The following is a 15,706-nucleotide window of genomic DNA, read 5'->3' on the forward strand; positions in this document are numbered from 1 at the left end:
CACGCCACACTGGTTCTGTCTTGGAAGTAATTTTAAAACTTAAAATAAAAATCGAGACAATTTTCTTAAACTTATTATCACTCTTTGCATCTCCTTCCTCCCCCTCCGTCCATGATATCTGGAAGTACTTGAATTATCTCCCTTCTAACTTATTTGGCCAGTAGATGGAAAACTTTTCCTCTCTGCCCCTTGACAACTAGATTTCACGAGTTATACACAGATCTGGAAGTTCTTTATATTTAAAGCTAAATGTTTCTTAAACTTGTATTTCTACTGATAAATTCTCTGAATAGAAAAAAACATTAAAACTATAGTCACTTTAGGTGAGAACATAACATATAGAAAATTTAACTTTACAGGCTTGTTTGTTAAGGCAAAACACCTGTATATTCGTACAGACCAGCACATCCTGTACAGTATAGCTAGAAAGGCAGGGATGGGCACAGGGTTTATCACGTGAAACTTATGTACTTCCTTGTAACTGATACAGTCCAGCATCTATCCTCTTGTACTGTTCCATCAAAACTAAGTGATATCAGTAGATCCATAACTGTGTTTATGTCCAGGAATGACTCTGGAAAAACAAATCACTTTCTATAAAACTGGGTAGCATCTGTCCACAACAGTATCCCAATTGCAAAAGGAAAACATTTAATTGTCACTCTCATTTTAATAAAAAACAGAAAGTTCTAAAAATTGTTGTTAGGGAAAAAGTTAAAATTTTAAAAATTAGTTCACTTTGCTTAAAAAATTATATTTTGAGGTGTTCCCTTAATCTAATAATGTGTTAAACTCCTTTAATGTTAAGTGATTTTGTTTCTTCATCTACAGCTACAAAAATTAATAAAGATTGTTAAAACGTGGGGTGAAATATTTACAGAAAGTAAATGACTCCATTATGAAATGGGACCATTGGAAAAGATTCTCTTTGATTATATGATGTACACAATTGCAATTATTTTATCTTTTGATTTTAAAAAGTACATTTAATCATTTAAGACAATCCAGTATCTCAGCAGTTTGATTTAAAAGTAGCTATGAAAGGTGTGCCTAAAATAATATATTTTAGGAAATAGATTGCTCCAGAAATAAATGTTGACACCATAAAAAATAAGGTGCTGTAGGTTACTGCATGAAACTATAAAAAGAAATCTAATAAAGGATTCAGAATATGAACATCAGTGGCTGATGCTCTATTGTACAAGAAATATCCAAATTATATGACATTCATCTTTCTCCTCGTTTTGAGATTCTCTAATTGAAAATACTTCAGAGATGTGAATGCCTCGAACATTTAATAGAAGTCGCTTATCATTTTGCATTCAGAATAGACTGCAGCTCTGTAGCTACAAAAATTACTTTTGATGACAACCTGAATAAATCCTCTTGCCCTTTTTTTTTTATTGAATTTATTGAGGTGACATTGGTTAATAAAATTATACAGGTTCCACGTGTACAACTCTAGAATACATCCTCTGTATATTGTATTTTGTGTTCACCACCCCAAGCCAAGTCTCCTTCCATCACCATTTATCCCCCCTTGACCCTTTCTACCTCCCTTTTTCCTACTGTAATCACCATACTGTTGTTTGTGTCTATGAAGTTTTTTTGTTATTTTGCTTCATACTTTTATACTTTTCACCCCCCAAAACCTCCTTCCCTCTGACAGCTGTCAGTCCGTTCTCTGTACCTATGACTGTTTCTATTGTTTGTTAGCTTATTTTGTTCATTACATCTCACATGTAAGTGAAATCACATGGTACTTGTCTTTCTCTGACTGGCTTATTTCACTCAGCATAATTCTCTAAGATTTCCTTCTTTTTTATGGCCGAGTAGTATTCCACGGTGTAAATGTCCCACAGCTTCTTTATCTACTCATCTACTGATGGGCACTTGGGCTGCTTCCAAATCTTGGCTTCTGTAAAAAATGCTGCAATGAACATAGGGGTGCATCTGTTCTTTTGAGTTAGTGTTTCCGGTTCCTTTGGATATGTTCCCAGAAGTGAAATTGCTGAGTCATAAGACAGTTCCATTTTTAATTTTTTGCGGTAACTCCACACTGCTTTCCACAGGAGTAACTATCCAAAATTTATAAAGATCTTATAAAAGTCAACACCAAAACCCCCCCCCAAACAATTCAATTAAAAAATGGGCAAAGGACCTAAACAGACACTTCTCCAAAGAGGGCATACAGATGGCTGAGAGACACACGAAAAGATGCTCAGTGTCACTAATCACCAGAGATGCAAATTAAAGCCACACTGAACTGTCACCTCACACCCGTCGGAGTGGCTCCATCAACAAATCAACAAACAAGCATTGGCGCGGGTGTGGGGAAAGGGGTGCCCTCCTGCACTGCTGGGAATGCCCTTGCTCCTGACTCTTAGAGGGGACCATCTTTACTTATATAACCGGATGTAGTGTTTTGACTGACTTGAGCATTTTTATAATTTAAAAAAAGAAGACATTTAATTATTTTTGTTTACTAATATTCTGTTGAACTGAATTTTGGCTTTATGGAATTGATCCACTGTTTTAGTCAAAATGATGATACTAAGTGCGAAATATGGACAAAGTCGAGCTAAATTAAAAAGAGCTGGAAGGAATCAAAGTACCAGTCTTTTTTTTTTTTTTCCTCCAGGAAGGTCTAAAGCAATCTGCCTACATTTTCTGCCTTCAGAAAAGGGCTTTGGCCTGTGCTTGTGCACAGAGCCATTCAAGTTGTTAATCCCCCAGCCAAAATGATTCTTACAACATTCAGCCTTCTCTACTGAGCTGCTAACAAGTTTTAAGCTGCAGCATCAAATGTTACTTTGTGACAGGGGGTGATTCTTACTTATACTATATCTGAACATTTTATTGTTCATGTTCTTTTATTCTGGAAGAGAAAAAAACTAATTTATTAAAAGCCCCTAGGGAAATTCCAGTTTGCTGTGTAACACGGAGTAGCCCGTGGAGTGATTTTTGACTTGTAGCTTTAATTACAGTGGTGCTTTCTGAAAGGGAATATGTATTTGTGTTTCTAACAGAGGAGAGCAGTGCTGGGTGGTAACGGGAACCACTGGGAACATATGCAGTTCAGAATGGAATGTTTTCAAACTCACTTTGAAGTAATGTGTACATTAATTTTTATTTTATTTTTTTTACCAAAACAGTTTGCCTTTCCCTATTCTAAACTGTTGAAAGCACTCAGTGTTTGGACCAAAGTTAAAATATAAAAGGAGTTCTGTAATGTGAAGTTTAAAACTGCCAGTAAGTATAGCTAGGGGACCAATACAAATATATTATCCTATGTCAGATACCAAGTTGAAAATTGGAAAAATGTATAGCACCATCCAAATGGTGGCCAAAATCATGGAAAGAGCTGTCTTAATCTTGACTTGTTTTCATGAACTGCATTGTGTATGCATATGCGGGGGTGTGTTACACAATTAGAGAAAGATATTGTGAAATATTTTTATAGGCAAATTAGTTTATGTATCTAGAAGCATAAATTTACCTCAATAATTGAGGATATCATGGACTTCAATGCAAAACAATCATTGTTTTTACTTTTCAACTCTATATCCATCAGAATAATGTTTGACTTTCCTTGGTATTACTCAGAGTAGAATGGATGTGGGTGAAAGGTGAGTATTCATAGACAAGAATGAACAATTATTATTAAGTACTGCTTAATTAGCATGCACTTTGTACATAAAGTGCTGTTGCTATCGGGTTTAATAATAAAAATTACGCACCCTTTGGAAACACGTTTTAGCAACAGAACATTATTGCTTATCCAGATGGCCTATCGTCTGTATTAATGACAAACTTAATTTCTTGAGTAAATTTTTACCAACTGTTCTCCCTTTATTACTCAGTGAAATATATCGGAAGCAAAAATATAATGGAGCATGACCTATACATCACGGAATTAAAGAAGGAGATTAATTAAAGCTGACTCCAGTCAAAGGCAGAGCCCCAGGCATTAGACAGTGATTTGCAATCCTCCTGCACACTGGAATTAACTGGTGGCTTTTTTAAAAAGGCTGATGTCTGGGCCTGACCCCAAACCAATTAAATCAGAGTGGGGCCCAGGCATTGATATATGTTAAAAGCTTTCCAGGTGATTCTAATATGTAGACATTGTTGAATGCACTGAAATAGATGATGGAATCGAGCATACACAATCCATTAACTGATTTGCTAATCAATTACTATACATATATACACACATATATATGTCACATATTTATATATATGAGAGGAGGAGGATGCCAGGTTTCAGATAATTCAGTATCTTTCAAATAGGTTCAGTAAAACACTAATTGTGTAAGATGTCAATTACTAATGTCTAAAAAACAATAAAACAGAAGCCTATTGGAGAAACGCTGAGCTAAGCTAATTCGCTTCTCTGCAGGACTTTTCAGGGCCTTTACTGTGCCAAGTGTACTGTGAATCTGCACCTTACTTTTTAGAATTCCTTGCAGTTAATACGACTAGATTATGTTCTTCCCCCAAGTGAGGGACACTATCTCTTTTGATCTGTTTCAGTTTTAAGATTCTAGAGTTTATTTTGCCTTTTTGGAATTTCCTATTTTTGTAGGAAATTCTTCTCTCTGCCCTTGTTTGGGGAAGGTCATTTATATTTATTTAAAACAGTATATTATGGAGAATATTAAACAGTGAAGAGACTAATGTAATGAACCTCCACCTACATCAATCAACCTCAACAATTATCAACTCGGCCAATTTTGCTTTTTCCATTTCCCCATTAGCCTCAAAACTAGTCTCACTGGGAAAAATTTTCAGACGTCGTGCCGTTTAACTGGTAAATGTTTTGCTAGAGTTCTCTGAGATACAAGAACTTAAAAATACATCTATATTACCTTTATCACACACTATTTCTATCAACATTGACTTCTTAATTTCCCAAATATCTCAATTTCCAATTATATTCATTAACTCATAACTTTTTATATTTAAACAAATCAGGGTCTACATAATGTCCAAATATTTAACTGACTTATGTATTTCTTATATCTCTTTTAATCTATAGGTCACCCTGCTGCTTTTACATTTTTACTCTTATATCTTATATAATGAAGAAATCAGGACATTTGTCCTGTACCATTTCCCACATTCTGGATTTTGCAGGTGCACCCCCTGGTTTATTTTAACATGTTCCTCTATCTTCTGTTCCTGTTAATTAGGAGTTAGCTCACAAAACTTCATTATATTCAAGGTTTTTTCCTCTCTTCCCTCCCTCCCTCTGCTCTTCCTCCCTCCCTTCTTTCCTTCCTCCCTTTTCTTTCCTTTTTTGGCAAGAACACTAGGCCACATCTTGTGTATGTTGTAGCTCTTTTGGTAATGTTAGCAATGATTTATATTCATTGACTAGATTCATTACTTATTAGGAGCTGCAAAATTCAGTTGCTCTGATTCTGTCATCCATTCTTCATTTATTGGTAGTGGGACTGCATCAATTTATATTTATGAACTAACTTAGAGAGAATCAACATCTTTATAATATTAAGCCTTTTTGTCTAAAAAATGCAGTATGTCTTTCCATTTGTTTAAGTGTAATTATGTGAATTTCAAGAGCATTTTAATGATTTCCTCACGTAGGCTATTTACTTAATTTTAACAATGTTTTCTTCTTTTCCGTTCTGTCTTCCAAAAAGGTGTTTTAAAAATATATAAAAGTCACTGGCTTTACACACTGATTTTACAACTTGCTACTTTATCAAGTTCTGTCATTGTAGCAATGTTTTCATTCATTCTTTTTCAGTTTTCTAAATATATAATCATCTTTGGAAGTCGAATACTTTTCCTCTCCTTTCTACTTTTTGCCTTGAATTGCTTTCTCTTTTCTAATACCACTGGCATTGCAATATGTAAGCAGGTACCCTTGTCTTGTCTGACATCTTTCTACTTATCAAGCATTATAAACATGACCGCATAATGCTGAAGAGTCAACTGGTGAGGCTTTCCTTTCAATGACTAGGGGATATTTTTACAGTGTTAGAGATCAATTTCACATAATAAAAAAGAGTTTATAAAGCTTCAGTACTACCTAAGGGAGTGAGCTGATAATAATGTAATTATTTAACTAATTGGGGTAGTAGATGCAGAGCCTCTTCCATAGGTACTTAGGTACTTTGGGACTCAAATTTTGGCATGCCCTTCTCCCACTAATTCCTCAAACTATTGCTGATATATATCGATATATATTTACATATATAATTCTAAATATGAAATTTATTATAATTTATGAAATAGCTCAGAATAGAAATTTTTTATTAGAAGTCAAAAAATGAGATTAGCATCTCCTATGACCTGAAACAAATTCTTATCTAAAGGATCACAACCATCCATCTAATCTTTTAGAGCTACTTGGGGATACTGAGTTTGGAGATGCTGGTGTTTTAGTGTGATTCTTACACCTCTTCTAATTTGTCCCTTTTCTAAACATTTGTCAAGTTTCTTATGGAGGAACAATTGTCAAGAACTACATACATTTATTCCTCAGCAAGGAGAACCACTAGGAAATACACTATGAAGATTTTTTTCTTATGAGTTTATTCTAAAAATTTCAATTTAAAACACATTTGTTAACTTCTATTATATACAAAATGCTGCACCAAAAATAATTTCAACCCTGTAGGAACTGACATTCCAGTGAACAGCTAATAGGTGGGTCAAAAAGCTTAAAACAATAAATAAATACTTATAAAGGCAATAATATTTGTCTGGGTTTGAGTCTGAATATAATATTGGTTTGTTAAACACTTATTTGAAAGTTTCCAATGGAATAAAAAAATTAGACATTCACGTCCTATTATGTTCATGTTTTAGATCGTATCATTCAAATCAATGGCCTTTAAAAAGTTCCCATGCAAATTCAAGAGTTCCCTTAGCAAAAAAAGTTCCCTTAGCAAAATTGCTAAGTCCACTGTAAAATGAGTTTGGGTTCATCACAGAGAAAATGATTTTATGCTTCTAAACGGCTTCTAGTTACTATTGTGCACAATAGCCAAGCAAACCTGCTAAGAAAAAGGTATATCTTTTTAAAAAATACTAATTTGTCTAAGAATTGGTCTTGCGATTTTACCCATAAATGTTTAGAACTAGTTTTCAATTTTATTATTCATTCTTAGTATTTGAAAAAAATGTCATTCCTTGTTACATAAAAATCTCAGACTGTGAATATACTCTAAAATATATTATTAAAATATTTAGCAGGAAGAAAGAAAAATAATTGTAGTAAAATACATAATTGTAATAAAATAAGAAAAAGTTTTAATAAGAAAATAACATAAATGTTTTGTATATATTAGTTGTCAGCACAGACTTGATAGATGCTTGTGCTGGGGTGTGAAGCAGGGAGGCAGAGCATGGCCCCCACGAGAGGCCTGGACCTCGTCCCGCCTGTGATTTCTGCATGCTACTTACCCGGTGATGGAGAATCCTGTGAGTCTCATTACAGACATTAAAGCATGTATGTTTTCTAAGATACAAATGTGAGGAATCAATACGGCTGCCCATTACCATTCAAACACTTCGCTGAGAAATACATCACATGTTGTTGTGCACACTACTGGTCACTCTTTTAATTGCTCTCTTCCTTATGTTCATCACTATTTTTCTTATAACAAGCAATAAATAAGTAGTAAAACCATGAAGTCTTCATTTTCTATTAATCCACGGACAACAAAGTATGAAAATGGGAAAATATCTAGTCTCCTTGGTCTTATTTCATACTAGACTTCTAAAAGCATGATTCACCATGATTCACCCTGGATCAGGTGAGTCAGCATAATTTAGGATGTACTCACAGGATGCTGTATCACCTTTTTTAGAAAAAAATAGCTGAATTTTAAAAGTTTTTCAGGTGTTCCCATTTACAACAGTAAGAGTGGCTATCCACCACTTCTTAAACAGGTAGAGTGAGTTAGAAAACACCGGAAACTCTATAGTAGCAATCTTGTTTAATCTCACAACTGCGTAAATCTATTGTAATCCTGATTTTACAGGATAGGAAACCAAAGCTCACTATATACCTTTCATCCTGGTCAAGACGGCTGTGTTAGTAAGAGTCACAGGACTGGGTTTCAAACTCATTCTATTTAATTCCTTATCCAGTGTTCTTAACCTCTGCATCATCTAGTTTAAAGTAGAGCTGAACAAGTTATGTAATTATTAACAACTCTCCCTAAACACCATGGAGTTGCAAGTCTTCATGTGCAGCTTGGTTTCCTACTTTTCCACCTACATCTTCTTACTGGCTTATTTTTCCTTCTCTGCCTGGTAAGGTTTTCTATTTCTACTCTCTTCTTTAACACTTAATTTTTAGATATACCTAACTTGATTAAACTATTAATCCAGTTCTATTAAGATACATAAAGAATTTAATGCCTTTCATGGTGCCCTAAATTGTAAATGGATTAAAATAATCAATGCCTCTTTAATCTGTTTCTATGGGTCCCATAGTCATATGTATGCATGTCACATAAGATGAATCTACAAATAACAACATTTAGCATAAGAGAGTATTTCCATTCTGATTTTTGGCCAAGGTTTCTGAAGATCTTTGCCCTGATTTCAAATACAGATGCCCTCCGTCTGTCTCTCTGACCTAGTTGAAACAGTGTAAGCACAACTCAGCTCTTCACCCAGCATTGTCTTTCAAAACAAGTGCCTCTGTTTCAAAAACACGATTATGGGAGTTGATTACAAGACCACATAAAAACGACAATTGTCAACAAAGCGGGGACAGTAATTTTAAAACAGAATGGCAAAGTACTTCTTTTAATTCCATATTTGAAAGTAATTATGCAAATAGTCTCTACTGAATTTAAAAAAAAACTAACTCATTGGAGGAAAGAAATATTAAAGATTATAAAATTTCAAAAAACCCCACTTACTTGTTCAAATTCATTCTTTTGAAATTCTTCAAAACCAAAGATGTCCAGTATTCCAATATCCAACGCCTGCACGCTGAAATGAACAATCGAAAGGTGACTGGGCATACTTCAAGCTCTCCCATGACCCCTGCCCCTTGCTCCTACAGGTCAGAGAAATCTGGGCACTTAGCATAGCCCTGCTAATCTGAAGTACCAGTGTGCAAATAATTATCTTAGAGTTTGATGAAAAACTCTGAAAATTAAGGGGAAAAGTGTTCTTTTAATGTTTTGATTCAAACAGAGAACATTAACAAAAAACACACATTGATTTCTAAGTTTAAAATGCGTGGCTTAGTGTTTACTTTCTGAAACAGTCCTTCCGTCTCTCTCCTTCTACCAGACTTGCCTTCTCTAAAGGAATGTGTGCCCACCAGTCCATCACTCACCAGCTATTACTTTACCTTGTTAGATTATACAAGCAGGAGTCAAGCAATTTCTTCATCACACATAAGTACAATTGAAGGTAAATGACAATTAAGCCACTTGTATATTCTTTGAGAGATCAAATTTAGACACTTCAAAAATTATATTATGATCTCCCTAAAGAAATTTTTATGAATAAAGAAGAAAGAAAGAACACGCAACTTGGTTGTAAAGTTGAAAGAAATCAATACCTCCCCCCACCCTTGCGCACGAGGCTGCTTCTTGCTGAGAAAGCCCCCAGGGGCGGCTCTGGACGCTGGCGGCCAGGCGCGCACACGCCCACCCCTCCACGTGGCGGGTCCAGGGCATCAGGGCAACCGCGGCCTCATTTCCCGCCAGCGGGTGTGAGGTCCTGTCATCCACACGGCGCGGGTCATTTCAGTGCCACTGACCCTGCTCACGCAGGTGTTTTCCTGTTGCTTCCTCTCCACCTGACTTGTCCAAACCACAGAACCACATCGGGAACTAGCTCATTTTGTATTTGTATTTTGTTTTCACCATCAGTGCATAATCGCATTTTTGGGTCTGTAATATGTCACTTGAATGATCATTTTTTTTCTTGAAAAAAAGGTAGAGTATTGAGTCTATGATATCCTGCCTCTAAGGCTGTTATACACAGTACAGATATGAGCTTCAGAAGCAGGAGGGAGAACGTTTTAAAAGCACTTAATATGAATTTCACATGACAAAGAATATAAAGCAGCGAGGAGGAAGAAGAATCATTGAATGGCATGTCTAAGTAATGGGTTTCGTTTGCAGAAGAAAACATAGTTAGCATTGTACCTCACCTCACTCTGTGTGCCCAAGTAAACTGTACATGGATTCAAGAGTTAAATGTTAGAACAAGAAACTATAAATGTACAAAAAATGAGAAATGGGATTTTTTTTTGCTTTGCTTTCAGATCTGGGAAAAACCAAAGGAAAATGTTTAAAAGTATTATTACATAAATACTAACTTTTTTTGCAGGATAAATAGTATAAATTCAATTCAATTCTGTTAGAGGTATTATTTTTTAAAGGCACTGTCTCATTGAGTTTCACAGATTTTTCTCAATCTATTGATAGGTGTATCCTGTCATGCTTAATCTCACATCTATCCATGCTTCTTTCCATGCTACTCTCTCTATAATGTGCACAAAGATATGTTCTGAGTGACGTTCACTCAGTGGTAAAAGTAATGCTGAGGTTTGGGATGATCTGTTGCTTTGTTTTCGTCTGTGTGTGTGTTTTCCATGTTACAAGCTGCACTGTTTGTCTTGTAGGAGCTTAGTGATGAAGCTTGTCAGGCTTTGGAGTTGTTTTGTTTGGGGTAGGAATCCTAGTTCAAACACTTTTTAGTTCAATAACTTTGGGCAAGTTACTTAAATTTTCTGAGCTGCAGTTTCCTCATCTATAAAACTAAGATAAGTAACATGTGTCCACCTAGGTTCTTGTTACAATTAGAGGTGATGCAAATAAAGCTCTAAGATAATAGCTAGAATACAGTGTATCTCCAATCATTAGAAACTGTTTTTTAAAAAATGAGTTGTTTAAACTTGCTATAGAAATGAAGACAATGGCTAATAAAAGAACTGTAAATGGCTCCTAGGCATATTAAAAATGTCAATCTCATTAAAATTGAAAAATAAATAATACTTTAAAACAGTATGAGAAAGTCCTCTACACTTTTGTTGGGAGTTTAAACTGGTAGAGCCTTCTTTAAAAATAATTCAGTTACATGGTCTAAAGCTTTGAAGCATTTCTTTCATGTGAACCAGAACTTTCCTGTATAGGGACCTATTCTAACACAATTACTAGACATGCAATTAAAGACTATGCACAAGAATGTTCATTGTTATCTTAATTACAGCAGCAAAAACAAAAAGGAATAATAAATACCCATGCTAAAGACACAATTAATTAGATGGCATGCACCCTATGATGAATTAATTTAGTGAAACTCTCAAGTTAATAGAAGGCAACATGTAAGTTCTGTATAAAGAATAACCCAATTATATGCCCGGAGATCCAGGAAGAGGCACAGTCAGCCTGAGAGGAGGAAATAGAGATGGTTTTGTTTACTTCTTTCTACTGCTCTGATTTTTCTAAGGCTTCTATAGTGAAACAATATTACCTTTATAACTAGTAAATATTCAATTGATGTTTATAAAGACACTGTGAACACGTGGTAAGTGTTCTTGAACAACCATAAGCTAAAAACTAAAACTGGAACAAAATTTATACCTTTTGTATAACAACTTTCTATAAGTTATTATAGAAAACAAATCAAGACACAGAAAAAGTTAACAGTAGATGTCTGTTAACAGTAGACCTAGAGGTGATTTCTTAATTTTTTAAACGTTCTATACTGGGTATTATAATACCCTTTACCATTAACCTTTACTTTAAAAATATATGATTAAATAAATGTTGGGTATTTTCTGACTTGGTGGAGGAAGGGACAACAATACCCTTAAGGACAGAGAGCAAAAAGTGCAGCCCAGGGGCAGGCGCCTGCTTGTCCAGAGATGAGAGGTGCACAGGGACCCCAGGAGTCAGAAGAGAAAGAGCAGGGGTGTTTCCTGGTGGCCCCGCGCTGGTCGCAAGTATGGATGCTTCCAGCCAACTTCTATCAAGATCTCATATGTGACCTCCCTGCCTGATTCCCAGCTGTCCTTGGCAGCAGTGGCCCTACAATTATAGCACATAATGTTAATAGGAGTTAGAGAAAAGGGCAAGAGCTACCAGTGACACCATGTCACTACAGATGTCCTTCCCCTTCTCATGCGGATGGGGACTTCCTTTGTGTTGACAAGCAGAGAAAGCATGCTGAGGCTACACAGGTATGTGAGTGAGAAAAATATGTTAAAAAGTGTTCAGATTGGGGAACGTAAATTATTAGTAATTTAGAGTAGCATAAATTTGGTTTAAAGAGCACTTCTTTTAAATGATTCTTTTTTTTAATTTCATAGATACCGCATTCCAAATTATATTTAGTTACAAAATTAAAATGCTATTATAAAAACAAAAGATGGGAAGGAAGGAAAGATCATTTTCAGGAGAAAAATTAAATGCAGGTTTAATGCATTTTAAGGATTACTTTTGCAACTACTGACGGAAATAATGTGTCCATTTCTTTCAAAAATCTATTTCGTCATTTATGATTGAATGAAATATGTGTCTGTTTTTGCAATAGCAACCTTGGCAGGAGGGTGACAAGAATTTGCAGCCAGCAAAGTGCCCATACTATGTAGCAGTCAGCATTACTGTCATTTCTCTTATTGATATCTTGACTCAGATTACATAGGCATTTAGCTCAACATCCAATTTCCAGCAAGAAGGAGCAGACAGAGGTCATCCAATCAACCGGGATTCACTCCTATAGGCAAAATGAACATATTCATGAGGTGGTCAGCTTTAGTTCAGATTCTGCCTTAGACTTCTCCTGAGGGCATTCCTGATGGTTAACAGAACTGTCTAACTTGCATTAACTTAGTAATAAAATACAACACCTTTTACATCAGACAAAAAATATTAGGTGCCATGGTCTCTCTGGTTGATTCTGTTTTCCATGTCAATGTGGGAAGGCATGAGGTCTGATCTCAAGAGAACGTCTACTCTAGAACATGGATGGGCTCATTTTATTTGGGCAGAGAGCTCTGCTGGTCTGTACAGTCAGGTTTTGTCCCCAATCATCCCTAGGCAAGGAAATTAACTAGAAATTACCTAAGTAAGTAATCATTTTAGGAAATAGCTGAATCCTGCTTGGAAGAAAACCCTGAGATGGAGCTAGAGCTGAATCAGCCGCCTCCGCTGGTCACTGGCCTGCAGGGCCCCAGGGGGGTCAGGAGGAAATCTAAAGCACCCAGGCCTGAGCAATCTGCCTGTCTAGACATAGCACCTTGGGGGGCGGGGGGCTTACACAGGTTAGCTGGGCAAAGTCCCGGGGGACGTGGGGCTATGCTATGGCATTCACTGCCTCTGCTACCAATATGCTGAAGAATTTAGTTGATATGTTTTATTTTCAATTGGCAAGGTCCGTTCATTGTGGGGGCTGATTCTGTCCATTCCACTGCTTATCTCGAGGGGTTCTCTCCCGTCTGCAGGAGGAACTTGGGTGGAGAGGTGTGGCTCCAGAATGCATCCTTTTGGGGGTTCCCCTCTTTTTTCCTTTGACTGAAGAAAGTGCCCCAGACTGATCATTTTCTGAAAACATGTCGGAAATTAGAGTCTGTACTTGCTCACGAGTTGAGCTACAAGCTGGGGGATGGGTGGGACTGTTTACCAAAGCGGCCGCCTGCCTCTTTCTGTCCTTTGTGGTACTGTGCATACCGACATCATTTAATAATTTTTTTCTTTCAGTCCTCGCCCAAGGGTATTTTTTACCGTTGCTTTTCAGAGAGAGTGAGAGAAACATCGATAGACACATTGACTGGTTGCCTCCCTCATGCCAGGGACCGAGCCTGCAACCGAGGTACATGCCCTTGGCCAGAATCGAACCAAGGGCCCTTACAGTCCACAGGCCAACGCTCTAACCACTGAGCCAAACCGGCTAGGGCCCAACGTCGTTCCTAAACACAGTCCTTCCTTGTACTCCTTCCCCACTGGAAAAAAAGCTCGCAAGTAAAAGTTGAAAACCCCTGGAGGTGAAAAGTGCAGTTAATTAGCCTGGATATATGCAAAAATCCTGGGATGGGAATGGAGACTAGAGCTAACACGTGTACCAAGCACTGTTAATTAAAAACACCTCACCTCGCCCGGCTGGGTGTGGCTCAGTGGTCAAGCATCCACCCAGGAACCAAGTGGTCACAGTTCGATTCCCAGTCAGGGCACATTCCTGGGCTGAGGGCTCCATCCCCAGTAGGGGTGTGCAGGAGGCAGCCAATCAATGATGTTTCCCTCTTATCGATGTTTCTCTCTCCCTCTCCATCTCCCTTCCTCTCTCTCTAAAAATCAATAAAAACGTATTTTTAAGAAAATTCCTTACCCTATTTAGCCTTAACAACTACCCTAGGAGATAAGTACAGTACCCCCATTTTACAGAAGAGAATACTGAACAGAGAACAGTGATTTTTTTAAGTTGTCCAAGGGCACACATTAGCATTAGAGGGAGCTGGGATTTGAACTCAGGCTAACACTAGCCCCTGTGTCTGTAAGCTCTATGAAGAACTGAATAAAGCTACTTCCTATTGCTGGTCCTATGACCCAGTCTAATTCTGACCTACAACAGAGAAATCAGGAAGGGAACTCTCCCCGGGAGTAAGAAGATTACAAAGAATAAAAGATTCCTTAAATCCTTATCAGCGAAAGCTACAAGTCACAGCTGAAGAGCATTAATACTTAATACTTTTAATAAACATATGCCCTTATTTATTATAAGCTGCACTTATAATAGTGAGATATATATATATATATATATATATATATATATATTTGTTTGAAAAATGTCTTTAGAAACAGGGATCAATCTACCATACAATTTACTTTTTTAAAACCTTAACTAATATTTAGTGCATATGAACTCTTGCATTCCTAGTCTAAAATGAGCCTTATTTCAGAACAACAGCAGTTCACTAAGTAAATTATGACATCACTGTTTCAACCAAGCATCCTGCAGTTATAAAAAAGGAAAGTTATGAAGAATAGATGGAAATATGGATAGTTATCATAATAAAAAAAGCCAGATACAAATGGTATGTATTGGATACGGAGTAACTGGAACCCTCCTACGTTTCTGGTGGTAGCTGAAATCTGAAATTTGGAACATGGTTTGAATTCATCTAGGAAAGCTAAAGCACATGCCTGCTGAATGGCCCAGAAACTCCACTCCTGGGCATGGATCCAGGGGAATGAGTGCGTGTGTCCACTAAAAGACATGCACAGGAATATTCATGGCTACTTTATTTATATGTTCAAAACCTGGAGACAACCCAAGTGTCCATCAACAGTAGAATAAATAACTAGTGGTATGTCCATACGTGTTTTTACAAAGGGACACTACTCAGGAATAGAATAAGAATGAACTACTCCTGCACTCAGCATTGTAGATGCATCTCACATACATAACACAGAGAAAAAGCAGCCAGACATAAAAACAGTGCATGGAGCCTTCTGGAGGGCTGGACAGATTCTACATCTCAGTCTGATTGGAGGTTACACGGTCACGTTGCATATGTAAAACCTAATGGAATGTGTGCAGAATATGTGCACTTCGGCTATGTTATACCTCAGAAAAGAGTAAAAAAAAAAAAAAAGAAAAAAAAGAATGCTCACTAGGATCATAGCTATCCGTGGGGAGAGAGGGATTAGTAGTTGAATATTTGATAAATAAGAAGCACTGAAACACTTGTTCATTT

General features: G+C 36.7%; 1 protein-coding gene across 2 annotated transcripts in view; it reads right to left on the reverse strand.

The window, feature by feature from the left end:
- The window catches only part of MYO16 (myosin XVI), a 474,768-nt gene that overhangs the window by 172,826 nt on the left and 286,236 nt on the right, over positions 1-15,706 (reverse strand). For both annotated transcript variants that reach the window (XM_081128844.1, XM_081128843.1), the window contains exon 21: positions 8,910-8,982. In XM_081128844.1, coding sequence (XP_080984970.1) covers positions 8,910-8,982 — 73 coding nt within the window. The remainder of the gene's footprint in view (positions 1-8,909; positions 8,983-15,706) is intronic.

This window comes from Miniopterus schreibersii (assembly GCF_964146895.1).
Source record: "Miniopterus schreibersii genome assembly, chromosome: 2".
NCBI lineage: Eukaryota > Metazoa > Chordata > Mammalia > Chiroptera > Miniopteridae > Miniopterus > Miniopterus schreibersii.